Genomic DNA, 18650 nt, shown 5'->3' on the forward strand with positions numbered 1-18650 from the left:
CTGTGAAATACGAATTCGGCAACCAAATAGGGAGGGATTGCAGCATATATAGAAATTTGGGAAGGATGAATGTCTTAAGGTAATTTTTCCTTCCAACCCAAGATATAAATGGAAGCTTCAGGTTTTGTAAATGATTACGCACATCTTGCAAAAGTGGAGCAAAGTTGAGAAAGACTAAGTCTTGAACATTAGCCGAGACTCGCGTCCCCAAGAACGTAATGTCTCTGGAGGCCCAGGCAAACGGGGTACGTTGTTTAAGGTTATTAATCATAGTTTTGGGGCAGGAAATATTGAGAGCCATGGATTTCCCATAGTTTATTTTAAAATTGGACACGAATCCAAAGTCCTCAAATATATTCAACAATCTGGGCAAGGACTCCGAAGGGTTGGAGGTCATAACTAAAAGGTCATCCGCAAATGCTGCAGTAACATGGTAGCCAGAGCCAACCCGTAGGCCTATAATATCTGGATCATCTCTAATTTTACACAGAAGGGTCTCCATCACTAAAACGAATAGTGCGGGTGAGAGGGGGCATCCCTGCCTCGTCCATTAGTGATGCGAAATGGTGGGGACAGTGCTCCATTGACCTTGACCATGGCAGAGGGGGCCGAATATAGGGTATGGATAGCAGTAACAAACTGGTCTGGGAAGCCAAACCTCGCCAGGGTCCGCGACATAAAGTGCCAGCTGACCCTGTCGAAGGCCTTCTCCGCATCTGTACTTACCAGAACCAGAGGCTTTGAAGCTCTCCTCGCCCAATTCACCAGATGAAGAAGCCGCACCGTGTTTTCCGACCCCTGTCTGCCATGGACAAAGCCCACCTGCTCCTCATGGACCACGTCAGGAAGAACATCCTGAAGCCTAGAGGCAAGAATCTTCGCCCACCACTTCACATCATTGTTAAGCAGGGATATCGGCCTATAATTACTGCAGCAAGTCGGATCCTTATTTTCCTTATGGAGGACAGTAATGTGCGCCAACAAGGAGTGGGGAGCAAGCGAGCCACCAGTCAGGAGGTAGTTACACAGATTCTGAAAACGAGGGATTAAAACATCTTGGAATGATTTATAATACACGATGGAAAAACCATCGGGCCCTGGACTCTTGCCTGACGGGATTGACATAAGAACTTTGCGGATTTCTGACTCTGAAATAGGTCTAGTTAGTTGGGAGGCCTTAGATGAGGAGATAGAAGGGAGATCAAGGGTCTGCAGGAATTTATCAGTGGCTTCCGCTAGGTCACCAGGCGTAGCTCCTGCCGGCGGGGGTAGATTATACAGGGCTTCATAGAAGGAACAAAATGCCTTGGCTATGTCTGGGGTGGACTTATGTAACAACCCCTTGGGATCCTTGATAGAGGAAACAAAGGAGTCAGAGAACTGTTTTTTGGCAATAGCCGACATCAGTTTGTTTCCCCTATTCCCATGGGCATAGGCCCTGAATCTGGATCTCAACACTAATTTTGCAGAAGTGACGTTTAATAAGTTTTTAAGACGCGTTCTGGCTTCAGTCAATTCCGTTAGGGTATGAATAGCCTGTGACTCCTTGTGGGAGGATTCCAAACGAGCAATAGTAGCTAACAAAGCGTCTAAGGCCTTTGTCCTTTGCCTTTTCACATAAGCCCCCAAGGCAATAAGTTCTCCCCTAATGACCACTTTATGGGCTTCCCAAAGTATAGCTGGCGAGGGGGGGGGGAATCTGGGGTGTCATTAATACTAAAGAATTCCGAGATCGAGGCCCTAAGTTTGGTTGCGTGTGAGGGGTCTGAGACCAAAGTGTCGTTAAGGCGCCACACACGTTCCTTCCTTTGCGGACCTGTCAAAGAGAAGCTAATAAAAACAGGGGCATGATCAGATAACGTTATATTGCCTATCCGGGCTCCAGAGACATTACGTATATATGAATCAGACATGAATAAATAATCCAATCTATGGAAGGACGTCTTAGCATGGGAGTAAAACGTATAGTCCCGTCCATTGGGATTCATGATCCGCCAGACGTCTAAAACTTTTAGTTTCCTCAGCGAAATTTTTAGCCTTTTTAATAACCTGTAAGACACAGAGGGTCTGCCCGCCGATGTGTCCACCGCTGGTTCCATGGCAACATTAAAGTCGCCCCCTAGAATCAGTAACCCCTCAGAGAAGGATGAGAGTGCAGTTAGGGTCTGAACGAGCCATGGGATTTGGCCTTTATTAGGTGCATACAAATTGGCGAGCGTTACCGGGGAGTCCCCCAAGACGCCCTTTACAAACAGGAATCTTCCTTCAGGGTCAGCGGATATAGTTTGGGGCTTAAAAGGAAGGCACTTATGTATAGCAATACTAACCCCCCTACTGGCCGAATCATGTGTGCTATGAAACCATTGCACAAATTTCTTAGGAGGAAACTTGGGAATTTTGCCTGTCCTAAAATGAGTCTCCTGCAGGAAGACCACTGACACCTTGTCCTTCAGGAGGAGAGAAAGTGTCTGGGCCCGCTTGCATGGCTCGTTCAGACCATGTGCATTAAGTGAGGCTACAGTTATGGAGGACATTTTTGTATACAGACAGCTGTATATGAGCATATGGTACACCAGGTCCCAGAAAGAAGCACCAAGATAAAGAGAGCAGCGGAAAGGAGGGGAGGGAAGGAGGTCAAGGAACGAAAAATAAGGGGAACAACATGGAACATAGTGGACAGACACATGACCTGCCCGGACAAGCAACCTATCCGAGAGGTGACGAGCGCCTCACTTATCACCAGCCCAAATAGAAATGGACTAGTGAGGGGGCAAGTGAAGCGCTTCTGGTCTCTAACATATAGACCAAAAAAGAACGAAAAAAGTGAAAGAAAACACATCCAGCACCGGGATCATCCGGTCATTACCCTGCACATGAGGGGAGAGGAAACCCCTCTTTGGAGACCTGCCTCAGCAGGAAATCGTCCCATTTAAGACATAACGTTTCATAAAAACCATAGATTATGAGCTGAATAGCAGCAAAACATAGGGCCATTAGGGAAAGGCCAGAGTCCGCTAAACAAAACATTTTGCACAGAGGTAGAGGTTACCAACTCTTCACATTAACGGAGTGAAATAAAGCATGGCAGTAGCAGTTCATGCTCATACAAACAACCAAAAACCTTGTCACAGGCTCAGGTGAGAGCCCTGTCCGACTTGCTGCGTCCCTATCGGTCCGGCCTGCCCGCAGATGCCGTCTGCCAGGCAGATACTCGCGGTGGTAAAGGCAGGGGGCCATCTTGGTCGGCTGGCAACCACGAGGGAATTTCCACTGGAGGGACATCTAGGGACCTCCAGACCGATTCCAGATCCGCAGGCGACCGCACCGTGAGCAGTTTTCCATTCCTGGACACCGACAGACCGAATGGGTACAGCCACCTGAACGGAGTAGACGTCTTGCGAAGAACATCAAGGAGAGGCTTGAACAAGCGTCGCTTTGCCAGGGTAGATGGCGCCAGCTCCTGGAACATCTGTAGCGGTACGTTGTCATACTCCAACACTTCCATCTCTCTTTGCCTTTTCAGGAGAGCTGCGGTGTCTACGTAGCTCAGTAGGCCGCAAATTACGTCGCGTGGCGGATCTTGGGGTTTAGGCCTAGGGCGCAATGCCCTGTGTATGCGCTCCACCACTATCCCCTCTGCTCTATCAGGCCCAAGCATCGTGGAGAACAGTTCTCGCGCCACTTTCGGCAAGGCCTCCGCCGCCATTGATTCAGGTAGGCCGCGAATGCGTATGTTGCGCCGGCGACTCCGGTTCTCCTGATCTTCCAATTTCAAGAAGGCGTCGTTCAATAGGGCTTTGTGAGACGCAAGCACCTCTGCCGCTTTACCCTCATAGGTCAGTATGGCTTCTTGCGTGCTTTCCAGCGTGACCACCCTCTGGCCTAGATGTTTTATATCGTCCTTAATGTCCGCCAAATCCTGCTTGAGAGGCGTAAGGGCAGATTCAAGAACCCGGCGAAGGGTCTGTTCCGACAGCGGCGGATCTCTAGGCCTCCTGTCAGAAATATCGGAACCACTGCCCGCATCCGACATTTCTCCTGCATCAGAGTCCGGAGCGGTAGACGCCGCCATATTGGCGCCTTTCAGTGCGGCAGCTCTTGGAGTTTTTCGCAGGAATTTCTCCATCTCTGGTTGTTTAGGGAGCCTTGGGGTCAACTCCGAACTTCCTCTGGTCTTATCCTTGCCAGATCTCCCCATAATGAGGCAAATCACACGCTTATATAGGGCAAATGAGCCGGAATGCTGGAGGAGCTCAAGCTCGTGCGGCCATTCAGCAGCGTGGCTCGGCTCCGCCCCTATAGTAGTTATATTCTTGTACATAAGAGCAGTATTATAGTAGTTGTATACTTGTACATAGGAGGCAGTATTATAGTAGTTATATTCTTGTACATAGGAGCAGTATTATAGTAGTTATATTCTTGTACATAAGAGCAGTATTATAGTAGTTATATACTTGTACATAGGAGGCAGTATTATAGTATTTATATTCTTGTACATAGGAGGTAGTATTATAGTAGTTATATTCTTGTACATAGGAGGCAGTATTATAGTAGTTATATTCTTGTACATAGGAGAAGTATTATAGTAGTTATATTCCTGTACATAGGAGCAGTATTATAGTAGTTATATTCTTGTACATAGGAGGCAGTATTATAGTAGTTATATTCTTGTACATAGGAGGCAGTATTATAGTAGTTATATTCTTGTACATAGGAGGCAGTATTATAGTAGTTTTATTCTTGTACATAGTGGCAGTATTATAGTAGTTATATTCTTGTACATAGGAGGCAGTATTATAGTAGTTATATTCTTGTACATAGGAGGCAGTATTATAGTAGTTATATTCTTGTACATAGGAGGCAGTATTATAGTAGTTATATTCTTGTACATAGGAGGCATCATTGCATTAGTTATAATATTGCACATAAGGATTATAATAATTAATATTAACAATAGATAATTATTAAACCCTACTCTGTTTTCCAAAGTCTTCTGCTCTCCTCACGTTCCCTGACTGAAATGAGATGTAAATATTTTCTGCAGGCTTCAGGTAATTTACAGTCTTTATATATTACCTCAATGAATAGTTGGCTTTAATAAATACAAAAATCTTACATTTGTAAATCTTAATTGACCAGCACAGAGATATCCAATGGCACATAGAGTATCTCTGACTGACGGGTCACCTGCAGCTGCCACAGGCTTCTGTTCACTTTTCAAAGTTTCCTATTCACGTTAAACTTTCACAGTTTTCCTGAAATATTAATTTTCCTGGGAGCGACTCATGGTCGGCCAAGTTACTAATAAATCTGCAAAGCCATTGTTCTATCAGCAGACAGATACAATATGCAAATCTGTCTGAGCCCTAGTGGGAATCTGGAACAACAAGCGTAGACCCCAGGCCCCCCTTCATTATCTCCTGATTCCTGCTTATCATGTAAATGCATACAAAGTGGATAAAGCTCCCAGAATAGAACAGACACCAGAGATAAAGACGTCTGGATGAAGTTCCGCCATCATCCCATATTGTAAAGCGGCGGCCTCTTTTCTGAAATCTGTGACTAATGTTACACAATAATGTGTCCTGTAATGGGGTACGGCAGCATTGTGTCCGATATAATACATACATAGCGTCAACAGTATGAATTATACAGGCGAGTGAGCGCGAAGGAGAAAAAGAAGGGACAAGGAAAACGCTGAATGGAGTGAAGTCTCTGGAGATGAAAGACAAGAGGCGACATCAAAGAGAAAAACTACTACAATGAGATAACAGCAAAAAAGACAATAGGAAAGACTGAGCGAGAGAGACTGTGCAACACGTCGTGAACTCTACAGGGAATTTCTACCGTAAAAAAATAAAGCATAAAGGAAAAAAATCTGAAAACGAGTCCACATCTACTAATGAGTGTAATTATATTTTGGCATAAACTGCGCCAAAATGTGGCAATTTTGTGCAATTATGTTTACAGAAATGATGTGCTCCTAGCCCAACAAGAGGCACGACTTAACAGAAAATGGGTGTGGCTTTGCCACAAAGAGGTGTGGCCTAGCATGCAACATATTGCACCAGAATTTGGGTGCACTTCACCACCAGTTTTAAAAATAGCCAAACGCTTGCTCAGCTATTTCCTCCAGTCCCAGAGCAGTGAATGGGGAGGTGGCCACACTTGCTTTGCTATTTTCGAATGTCCCAGACCAGTGAATGGGGAGGTGGCCACACTTGCTTGGCTATTTTCGAAAGTCCCAGACCAGTGAATGGGGAGGTGACCACACTTGCTTGGCTATTTTCGAAAGTCCCAGACCAGTGAATGGGGAGGTGGCCACACTTGCTTGGCTATTTTCGAAAGTCCCAGACCAGTGAATGGGGAGGTGGCCACACTTGCTTGGCTATTTTCGAAAGTCCCAGACCAGTGAATGGGGAGGTGGCCACACTTGCTTGGCTATTTTCGAAAGTCCCAGACCAGTGAATGGGGAGGTGGCCACACTTGCTTGGCTATTTTCGAAAGTCCCAGACCAGTGAATGGGGAGGTGGCCACACTTGCTTGGCTATTTTCGAAAGTCCCAGACCAGTGAATAAAGGTTGGCCGCAGATGCGCAGCCAGGGGTGCACCTAACTTTTCTGCTGCCTAAAGCGAAAACTGAAACGACGCCCCAACCCCCCTATGCCAATTTCTTAACCTAACCCCTTCCCTCCAGCAATACTGTTAAAGACATACTTGGAAAACATTACATACAGAGCTATAAAACATCCAGGGTAATACAGCGCCACATACTGTGCCCACTGTGCTTCCCAATACTATACTGCAGAAACAGATAACCCACCTTCCACTGCCCCCTCTTGCCCCTACCTCGTGCTGCCGGAAGGCAATCGCCTCATCTCGCCTCATTGGTGGTGCACCGCTGCTCTCCCTTCATTTTGAGGGCCCCATTTTGGTGGGATCCACACCCATCTGACACTGATGGCAGATCCTAGTAAATGTTGAGATGGGAATACCCCTTAAAGCTGTCAATACACTTAGATACCCGTCTTCCTGACTTCCCTGTACATATTTACGCTTGACTCGGCTTACCGTGCATTGACTTTCAATGGGGAGAGGGGAATAAGATTCTGTTAGACACCTCTGGTGACGGTTTATCACTTATGGGAACATATATTGGGGGAAAGTCTGGTGATTTCCATACATAGCAGATGTTCAACCAATCCTGCTTAAATCGGTGGGTTCTGGACACATTTAGAAAGTGAATTTGGAAGAGGATCAATAATATTGCTACTTATTAGCCTATATTATAATTTTTATGTTGTTTTTGTGTTTTGCTGTAAATTTGAATGGGTTTTCTGAGACTTTAATGCTGATGACCTATCCTCTGGAGAGGTCATCTGTACCTGATCAGTGGGGGTCCGACACCTGTGACCCCTGCCAATCAGCTGTTTGAGAAGGTAGCGGCACTCACTGTAGCTCTGTGCCCTTCTCCAGGTTTTCCTAGATCGAGTAACGACACGTTCATCGGTCACGTGGCCTAGGTGCAGATCAGACCCGTTCAAGTGAATGTTGCTGAGCTGCAATACCAAGAAGCACAGATGCTATACAAGGTACGACACTGTGCGTGAGGCGTACAGAGAAGGCCACGGCGAGCGCCACTGCCTTCTCAAACAGCTGATTGGCACAGGTCCTGGGTGTCAGACCGCCATCGATCAGATACTAATGACCTATCCAGAGGATAGGTCATCAGTATTAACGTCTTGGAAAACCTCTTTAATGAGAATTCATCCTTACCTGAGTTGTCATGCCAGACACGCACTTTGCACAGGTCTCCCAAGCTCAGCATGTCTTGAAACCGGAAAGTGTCCATCTGATTCCTCTCAAACTTGTTAGAGTTATTGGACTGTTTCAAGGCGAGTGTCCCACTGTCTCCATTCTCTCCAAAGATCACAAGAAATACATTGGCATCAGTACCGGCACCTGTACACAATGGGAACAAGATAATGTTTTCTGTTTGTTATTTTTCTCATTTTAGTAAAGAAATTTGGTTGATATGTATAAGAGGAACATAAAGGTTAAAAAAAAGATTAGATGAGAGAAAAAGACCAGCCAGATGGACCATGTTTTCCCTTGACTTAGCTTCATAATCTTTCTCAATTTCTTCCAGACCTACAGTCTCTTAAACTGCATCTAGAATTTGGCCATGGACAATACAATCATACTTTATAGAGAAATATTTAATATTTTCTAGATCATGGCCTAACAACTGCTAACTATTTTTGGCGAGTAGATTTTGTCCTTAATGAATGAAGGGTGAATCATCAGAAGCTGCCCCTACATGGCCTCAGTTCCATCCCAACCATTGCATGGGGCTATATTATCAGACCAGACATGCCAGTCTTATTTGGTGCTCAAACCATGAGTGTTTCTCCAGAACCAGGCCCGTTCTTGAGATCAAAGGACATAAGTGGCCCTCAGTATATCTCAAATTGTCAATCCTGAGATTATTTTGTAAAAATAATCCCTGATGACGCTTGGTTTTTTTGGTTTTTGTTTTTAACAAGCAACTGCAGTCACCCTGGAAATGCTTGGAGGATCTTTCGATGCTTTGGATGGCTGCATAACTCCATAGTCCCTAGTTTCATTATTGTACATTATTTTTTGATCAAAAAGTATTTTGCTGACAAGAGAATTAACATTCATGTTGATGGCCAGATTGTCTGACCACCATTCGAGACATTACATTTGCAGTTCTTCTTAAACTTTCAGACTGACAATGATTTGATATCTATGAGAAACATAATAAGGTCCATGTGGTTTGTGCCGTGTTGATCCAGAGGAAGACAAACTCAAATGCTGCAATGCAAGCCTTTACCCTTAAGGACCAATCAAGTTTTCTTTTTGTTTAGTTTTTTTGTTAGTTTTTTTACTCCTGTCTTCAAAGAGACATATCTATTGCATTATTCATTTTCATAAAAAAAAACTATTTGTGGGGTGAAATGGAAAAAACTACGTTTTGTATGTTTTGTTTTTATGGCAGTCACTGTGTATTGGATCATTTTCCTCAATAAATAAATGACCGGATCGACTTTTTTTTAACTCTTTTTACTCTTTTTTTTTACTCTTTTACTTTATTTGTTTAATTTGGTTATCTTTATCTAGTTTTAGGACTTGTGTGAAAATCTGATCTAGTTGAGGTCAAGCTTATACAGAAATATTGAAAATTCTGAAGGGTTCACAAACTTTCAAGCACCTCTGTATAACCCCATGATTTTTTATTATTTTTTTTTATTTTATTCAAATTTTTTCGGAGGCAAAGTGACTAAAAACAGCAATTATGGCATTATACCTTTTATTTTTATGATGTTCACTGTGCGGGATAGATAGTCATATTTTAATATTTTGGTTGTTTTTAAACACACACTTATGTTTATTGTTTATATTTTTCATATGATAATTGTGAAAAATATATTATTTTTGCATTTTTATAATATTTGTGTGTTTTTTTATATTTTTTAAAATTATATATAACGTAAAAAAAAAAAAAACATTTTTCATTCCTCTTAAATACTTCTGCATTGCAGTGCATTATGTCTGTGGTGTCATCCTATTAAACTTCTATCATGGTGTTATGGTAGTACTAAGATGACAGGTTTGAGGACTTTCATGAAAACCTCTCTGCACCCTCCCGATTGCATAATTAGGGGGAAGATGGGCTCCCAATTTTGTGTAACCAATCAGATGTCATGGTTATGGGGGTTTAAATGGCTGAGATCTCAGATTCCCACTGTTGCAGGCAGGTGTCAGCTCTATAACTCAAAGTGATGGGCAAAATAAATGAATTGACCTCCGAGTAACCACTCTTTGCATCAAGCCCAACTCATTGCTCTTCCCAGTGAAGAAGGGCCCGATTGGGAGATCCCTGTCTGTCACCTCAAATACCCTGATATGTCTTACTGTAATGGGTTATCTATGCCAGACCACCCCTTTAAACATATAAAATGTACATTCTTGAAACTTACAGATCTCATCTTAGTAGTGTTGCGGCCAGCCCTACAGCACAAACTGAAAATTTCTATTCATTGACATGGATATGCCTGTATATGCAGGCGCTTGGTTTATGCAGGGTGGACTCTACAGAGAGTTGCCTGTAGTTTTAATGCTCATTTAACCAGAGATATTTGAGCAGAAACAAGCAGTTTTATTCAATTCTCTGGTGTGTTTTCTTCTAACATCTTCCATAATTGCTCATCTCCGCAGCCACTTTGTGATTTAGTAGGAACTATATTGTAGCCTTGTGGTTTCTCGCGTTCATGTCTATTCCCCAGCTGACCAGTTTTAGAAAAATATCTTCATAGCAATCCACAATAATGTACTATGATTGCCCTCAGCCGCTTTCCAGCTATGGATTTTAGGGGAACTGGTGATATTTAGAGCCTTAACGTGAATTTTCACCCTCATAAACCACTTCGTTTTTGTTATCAGTATTCTTTGTGGATTCATTTCTTTCTATATCATATATATTATAAGGGTTGGCCACAGGGACGTAGCTAAAGGTTCATAGGCCCTGGTGCAAGGGCAAAAATTGAACACCCCCCCCCCCCCTTCCATGCCAAATTCTTGACCTAACCCCTTCCCTCCAGCCAGAGCTGTAACTTGACCATCATGCACTTTCTATAATACTGGTCTCTTCTTATGTGGTACAAGGGTCTTTGGGCCTCCTCACGCTCCTGTGCCCGGTAGAGACTGCTACCTCTGCACCCCCTACAGCTACGCCCCTGGTTGGCCACATTTTAGACCCTGGTTGGCAGTTTATAACTTTCAACATGGTGTCGGTTATGTGTTGCCTGGCTGCCTGCTCTTTTGCGACAATGCTGACAGTGGTTGAAAGTGTTCAGCGCATGCCCACACACAGGAGATTCTGCTGCCTGTATCTGCGCATGCGCTGAATGCCTTCAGACACTGCTCAGTACCAGCTCAGATTAATAAGAAAGTAATAGAGGACATACAGCCATGGACACACCTGAGACATCACTTGTCTTCACTTGTATGACGTATGTGGTGGTCTCCATCATTTCTTCCTCATCGACCACAGCAGCCATCTCACAAGAAAGGGTTCTCTTCTCGCCTTTAGTCTTTGAGAGCCATTCTCCATATGTAAAAGACGTCTCCTCTTCTGTCGCTGTGTTCTTCAGTATAATCTGCACAGAAGACACATTTTAGAAGAGGTTCAATGTTCAGTTTGGCTGTTGACGAAGGCTGACCATAAACTATAGATCCCGACGTGCCCATACACATGAACGCTGGGCTTAGCCAAAAATGCATGTGTTCTCAAGAAGAGAAGGGAGCAAGCCTCTGTGACAGCTTCTCTCCCCTAAAAATAAAGGTTTGGGCATGTTGAAATCTAACAGCCTGGACATTAATGCGTATGGACAAATTCAGTCCTGAAAATGTATCTCAGATTATTTTGAAATAATTGCTGTCAAGGAGAATTGTCATAACCAATTGCTAATTTATTCAGGTCCAGGAGGAATAAGAGAGGAGTAACAATGTAGCTTAAGATACAAGACTTTGAAACAAAGCAAACCAACCAATAGTTGGTATAAAGTTACACAAAAGTGTCCACACATTCACCACATTTATCTTCCAGCCAGAGCCACTAAGATAGATCTGGCCAATCTTTAGACTGCTTGTCTACATTTTCGACATTGGTAAATCTGCCTCATTGAACCAAGAGCCTCCACTTCTGGCATCACAATCCTTACATGAGCTATCAGGCTTGGGTTATTCCATTATCAACTTTTTGTTACCTTTTCAAGATTCCACTCAGGCCGGCTACCCTTCCCATCTATACGGATCCTCATCTTCTTGAAAGGGGCAATGTCAGCAATCTCCATGATAAATGTGTCTTTCTGGCCTCTCTCAAACCTACAGGTAGCATGGGCAAACAAGTTTGTTACAGGCCTATGGAGCGCAGTGGTTCTCCTGACATGAGGTCTTCATTGTTTACCCATTTACAGTATTCTCTGTTATGACCCATTATGGCCCATGGAGATCATGGTTAGAAGAAGGAGCATGTGGAGGATCTCCAAAGACAGTAATGACATACACATCAGTGAACTGTTGCCCCAGTATTATTGCACCAGTGCCCTCCACTGAGGAACCCATTGATTACGAAGCCATGGAATGCATACCCTTCCCCACATGCATCATTCACTAGATCAGAAGCCAAAATACTTACCTGTCTCCACATTTTGGCAAAAGCATTTCCTCTGTGTTGCCACTGGCACCAAAACATATCATATAGATATTGGCATCTGTCCCACCATTAGGAACGTCCCCTGTTATTACGGTAACCTCATAAAGAATCTGGAAAATTAGAAATGCGTACTCAGTTTGGATCTTAGCTATTTTACAGAAATCTGTCTGCCAAATGAATCTTTGTGGACAGATTGTGCAAATGGCACCCAGTGCCATTTTACAATGGGAATAATTGGAGAAAATAATAAGGAAGGAAGGAGATGGAGGATCACATGACCCTTAGGGGGATTGCCAGCTGAATTCTGAAAGGTCATCCTGCTGAGAACACCATTACACATCATTTTGATAGCATATGATGTGGCTACTATGTCTGACAAAAAGCAATTTCAGAAGAGACACAAGCCAGTAATCAAGCTGTACTAGGGGAACACTACAGGCAGAGCTCAGGGTAAGCTTAGCATAGAGGGCGAGGGACTGGTCACTCTGAGTTGTGTGTTGTTTTATAGTTCAAGTTGTAAACTCTTTTTTTTTCTGTATATGGGCAGCCAGATATTATAGTTTTTTTTGTAAAACTATGAATTTCAAGTTTCTACAGTTCATAGGCTTATTGCCAGCACCCCAACAATACAAATTCTGCTGCAAATGCTGAGCAATCTCCCCTTTTAATTTTTTCTAAAAACCACATCCACGCTATTCTGATGCTGCTCCAAAAAAAAAAGGGATAACTTTTCCAGGCTTACTCAACATCAGAACCAGCTGGATCTCCACAAGGAGAATCCCTATCTTCCAAGAAGAAGTTTAGACTTCGGCAGTAGTGATGAAGAAAATTACACCATACCTTTTGGGCAACTGTGATGGCAGTTGCATCCAACATGTTGAAAACCCGAGCAGAAAGTCCATCGCCTCTGTCTTTGGCAAACCAACATTTGCATGCAAAGTTGTACAATACTCCTTTGGTAGGCACACTAAGTTGTATTTCATCCACTAGCCAGCAGCTCTCAGGAGTAGCACCATCGTGGCCCAGCTATGGACAGAAACGTTAAGTAAAGAGCAATTTGCTCAGGATTCTTTTCCAAAAATGACATATGAAGGTTACCTGGTAATTGTTCTCACCTCCATTCTTTTAACTTCTCCAACATCTAATCCCGCCACAGAGAACTTCTCAACAGAACCAGGAGCAAAGCTCTTCTTGCCCTTGGGTAGGTCTAGCCACAGGCGCTCTGTTCTTATCTTCTGAGGACCCATAATGATCACATATGCTCTGCTTTCAGTGCCGGCATCTCTATCCTGACCCGTGGAGATGGTAATGTGGTAGGGGATTACTGCAATGAAATTATTTACTGCATCAGTTAAAAAAAAACAAAAAAGGGAAATAGCGGGTCTTGAGTCAAAAAAGGAACTATGTCTTGACGATGTTTATGTGCTACTTAAAGCGACCCACCATGCTCTCCCTTAATAAGTCTCCTTTGCCTCAGTAAATGTGCAGGAATGACCCTATGCCCATATTCTCCCACTGGTGGTTTAGTAATTTTTGCCCAGCACTTGCCATAATAGAAATCACCCACTTCATGCATTGACTTCCTCTTAATAGACATGTTTAACCACAGCAGCCAACCTGAGGAGACAGAGCTGCGGGGGAAGAGGAGCAGCATGAACCAATGAAGAGACTAGGAGTGTGTATCTGACCATCTCATACTCCCTGTAGGCTCTGTAGCTAAGCTGTAGTCAGAGACCACAGCTCCGTCCTAATGGAGGTCCCTGATAGGTAACACATGTGATGTCTTACCTGGTCCATCCTGTAAGGATCCATCTATGCTGCCTTTGGTCTTCAAGTTGGCATTGTTATCCTGGCTCCTCAGGCTCAGAGAAGAACCCCAGAAACTTTTGGATGAGCTGACCATGCTGCTTCTATCTCCATCATAATCCTGAAATAACAGAGTAATAAGAACAAAGAAGACACCATTGACTCCTCCTCAGTATTGGGCCTCATACACATGACCATGTCCGCAAAACCCAGACATCTTATATGTGCAATACGTATTTTTCTCACTCCCATCAAACATCAATCATCGCAATACAGACAAGAATAGGATACGTTGTATAATTTGCGGACATACACATGTAGATAGCACATGGTTGACATCACAAGTATGCTGTCCGTTTTTTTTTTTTGCGGACCTATAGAATGGGTCCGTGTGCAATTCGCAATAAATGCGGATGGGACGCGAATACAAGGTACGGTTGTGTGCATGAGGCCTTATAAACTATACACACACACAAATCTTCACAGGGGACGTTTCACCAGGACAGGATACATCAGTCTATCCAAAACAACCCCAAACCAAGTAAAGACCTCACCATGGAACCCAAAGGCATGATTAGAAGCCCCTGAGCCCTAATGCAAAATCTGAAACAGGGCCGACTTACCACTGGATGTTTACAGTATAACCACTGTGTCTTCTTATGTGGCCAAAAAACCTTTCAGTCCCCACAAGTACAAGCCTGCAACCCCTATAACTAAATTCTTGGCAGGATATAGGTGTATAAGTGCAAAAAGAGTAGAAGTAGTAGTGTCCACAGTAACATAGCCACCGTGTAAATACAGGGCTGCCAATGGAGTTTATATTTTATGAATTAGGTTTTTTATTTCGGTAAACCAGGGGTCCCCTTCAGATACCACACAGAGAAGCAGCCTCCCCCACAGAAAAATAAATAGGTATATTAAACCTCAGGAGAGAAACACCATGCGGCCTGCTCCATGCTGCAGGAAGTAAAGTAACTGAGCAGCCAGCATAAAACCTTTACAAATCACCAGTCAGACTGAACATGGAGTACTGTGTGCAGCTGTGAGCACCAGGACACAAGAAGGACATAGCAGTGCTGAGCAGGTTCAAAGATGGCCAAATATTGTAATAAATGGAATGAGTAGACTGCAGTACCCAAAAAGATTGTAAAAACTGGATTTATAAAAACAAATAGGGCTGAGGGGAGATCTAATAACTGTGTGTACATATATCAGGGGGCAGTACATAGATCACTCCCATCATCTATTTATCCCCAGGACTGTGACGAGGGGACATCCTCTGCGTCTGGAGGAAAGAAGGTTTGTACACAAACATAGAAGAGGATTCTTTACGGTAAGAGCAGTGAGACTATGGAGCTCTCTGCCTGAGGAGGTGGTGATGGTGAGTACAATAAAGGAATTCAAGAGGGGCCTGGATGTATTTCTGTAGCGTAATAATATTACAGGATATAGCTACTAGAGAGAGATCGTTGATCCAGGGAGTTATTCTACCTGATTGCAGTTGTGAAGGAATATTTTCCCATACAATTATGAAAATTGTCTTCTACGTCATGGGATTTTTTGTCTTCCACTGGATCAACATTGCAGCATGGGAGGCTGAACTGGATGGACATATGCCTGTTTTCTGCCTCACAAACTATGTGACTGTTTTATCTTTAATTCTGCTCCACCTGCGGGGAATAATAAAACAGTCTGATCTTCTCACTGTCTCGTGTCCATATACCTTTTCATACAAAATCCTCTCAATCCTTTTGTCTTCTTTTTTGGTGGAGAGCCAACGTTCGCACAAGAACAGGTACGTCTCCTCTGTCACTTCGTTCAGGATCTCCACCCTCTCCAGGTACCAGTCAGGGCTTATCAATGCGTTATCATGGCGGATCTTAAGCTTATAGAGAGTGCCCAGGTCCACAGCTTCTATGATGAATTTGTCCACCTATCCAGAAACATTCAATTTAACATCTGTACAATATTTGCACATGATTTCTATTCTTCTGTTAATATATGGAAACCATCAATATGCAGATTAGTGGCTGCTGACAGATCCCATCATGGATCTCTCTTTATTTTAATTGTGATTTGTGAGAATACCCATGTTAACTCAGGTCATATCCACATTAGTCATTCATGTGTTATGGAGTCAGGTTTCATATGTCTTTATCTATTGTAGTGGTGTTACAGATCCATCAACAGCAGCTCATTGATAGTTTCCAAGTAAGAATAGGAGATCTTCCTATAAAATGAGTTACCTGTCCTCTCTCAAACTTGTTAGAGTTAGTTTCAGATTTGCTGAGTTTTCTTTCCCCAGTGTCCCCAAGATCTCCGTATATGGTGAGAAAAACATTGGCGTCAGTGCCGGCTCCGTAGATGTCCCCAGTGTACACCGACACATAATATGTGTGAGCTATAAAAGAGGTAAAGAGGTTATATCACCAATATCCAACAGTCAGATACATGACTAACTATTAGATATGTCTCTACCATCAATGTCATCTACCTGTCTATCTATCTATGTATCCATCTATCTATTCCCTTACCTATCGCTGTTAACATGTATCTACCTACCTAGCTTTCTACCTACCTATCTATCTATCTATCTATCTATCTATCTAGCTAAATCAAATAGGCTTTATTGGCAAGACTAAATAAATATTTGCATTACCAAAGCAAGTGGGAAATAATTTGGTAGGGATGGAGGATGGCGATGGGGACACATCTAGGGTGCGAATATAGGAGTCTATGGCATATCAGGCTATCAGGCTCCTCTCAGTCTATGGCAGGCACTGACATATTGTGCTGCTATGGCCGCTGTGTTCTCCTCTTCCTCCAGCAGTATAGAGAGTCTCTACTTTTCCTCCATGGAGGTAAAGTCTGGGCAGAGATCAGACAGCCTCCCTAGCGTCACCCATGATGCTAGGGAGGCTGGTCACCGTTGCGGCCTGCTACTGGCTGCTCCTCCCATCGCCGGATGTTTTGATCTCTGCGACAGGGCGATTCAGCGGCAGGCAGACGTGCAGGGGAGCAGGTAAATATGCTCTAGAGGAGGGGTCTGGGCATTCAGGAGGTGATTATAGGGATTGGATAACCTCTTTAAAGAGGACCTTTCATGGGTCCGAACATTTTAAGATAACTATCTGGACATGTATAGAGGCGCCCAGGGATCTCACTGCACTTACTATTATGCCTGGGCGCCGCTCTATTTGCCCGCTGTGGCCCCGTTACCTTCTCCCGCGCTGTATGGTAATAGCTACTATCGGTAAACCAGGGAGGAGTCTGCCCTGTTTCTCCCTGGGCGTTCCTTCTGCTGTTCAATCGCAGCGCAGAGATCACAGCCTGGGAGTTTTTTTTTTTCTCCATGGCTGTGAGCTCTGCGCTGCGATTGGACAGTGCTACAGCCTGGGAGAAGGAACGCCCAGGGAGAAACAGGGCAGACTCCTCCCTGGTTTACCGATAGTAGCAATTACCATACAGCGCGGGAGAAGGTAACGGGGCCACAGCGGGCGAACAGAGCGGCGCCCAGGCATAATAGTAAGTGCAGTGAGAATCCTGGGCGCCGCTATACATGTCCAGATAGTTATCTTACAATGTTCGGACCCATGAAAGGTCCTCTTTAACTATGGCATTGGAATCAAGTGCCTGTGGACCAGCACCTTTTACATCTTGTATTCTCTGGTGCTGCTATTTTTTTCTTTTTTTTATCTATCTATCATATATCTCATATCTATCTATCTATCTATCTATCTATCTATCTATCTATCTCATATCTATCTATCTCTCATATCTATCTATCTATCTATCTCTCATATCTATCTCTCATATCTATCTATCTCTCATATCTATCTATCTCGTATCTAACTATCTATCTCTTTATCTATCTCGTATCTATCTATCTCCTATCTATCTATCTATCTAGTATCTATCTATCTCATATCTATCTCTCTCATATCTATCGCATAATAAATTTGATAAAAGCATCAGTTTGGTAAATGAAAAAGTTGATCCCAAAAATGTAATGAAAGTTCTGGGGGTCATGGACTGTGACCTAGACTTTGCCCACAGGCCCCAGTCACGGACTGTATAGAGAATGTTCTCAGTAGAGAGATTCCTCCGGGAACAGATGGATGAGCCCTGACTAACAATACAGGTTAAGTCGCCTCAGTGCAGCACATTAGCCCCGGCTTTTGTTATATGTGATGTCTGCGAGCCTCCCCCTCACCATTCCCAACATTGATCAGTATAAATGAAGGAAGTCCAGACTGAGCGAACACAGAAGCAGCTGCTATATCAGTAGCAGGGAGGGGGAGAGGCCGCCATCTTAGTGCTGCTCCTGTAAATCTCTGCACCTGCAGATACAAGTGCATAGTTTACAGGCCCAATTCTTCTTGCCCAACACTGATTAGGACTGAAATAAATTACATTCAGAAAGTATTCGGACCCCTTAGCTTTTTTCACATTTTGTTAAGTTGCAGCCTTGTGCTAAAATAAAATAAAAAGTTTTCTCCCATCATTCTGCACTAAATACCACATAAATAAAAAATTTGCACATAAGAATTCAGACCCTTTGATACGACGCTTGAAAATTTTTTCTTTTTATTGGAGTCCACCT

The 18650-nt window shown here is 43.5% G+C and overlaps 1 protein-coding gene across 2 annotated transcripts in view; it reads right to left on the reverse strand.

Annotated features, from left to right (window-relative positions):
- The window catches only part of LOXHD1 (lipoxygenase homology PLAT domains 1), a 209777-nt gene that overhangs the window by 13371 nt on the left and 177756 nt on the right, over window positions 1-18650 (reverse strand). For both annotated transcript variants that reach the window (XM_044292627.1, XM_044292628.1), the window contains exons 35-43: window positions 16294-16448; window positions 15771-15980; window positions 14030-14168; window positions 13357-13565; window positions 13082-13267; window positions 12224-12351; window positions 11793-11910; window positions 11006-11183; window positions 7777-7962 (exon numbers count right to left, since the gene is read on the reverse strand). In XM_044292627.1, the coding sequence (XP_044148562.1) occupies window positions 7777-7962; window positions 11006-11183; window positions 11793-11910; window positions 12224-12351; window positions 13082-13267; window positions 13357-13565; window positions 14030-14168; window positions 15771-15980; window positions 16294-16448 (1509 nt within the window). The remainder of the gene's footprint in view (window positions 1-7776; window positions 7963-11005; window positions 11184-11792; window positions 11911-12223; window positions 12352-13081; window positions 13268-13356; window positions 13566-14029; window positions 14169-15770; window positions 15981-16293; window positions 16449-18650) is intronic.

This window comes from Bufo gargarizans, chromosome 1 (genome assembly GCF_014858855.1).
Source record: "Bufo gargarizans isolate SCDJY-AF-19 chromosome 1, ASM1485885v1, whole genome shotgun sequence".
In the NCBI taxonomy this organism is placed as follows: Eukaryota; Metazoa; Chordata; class Amphibia; order Anura; family Bufonidae; genus Bufo; species Bufo gargarizans.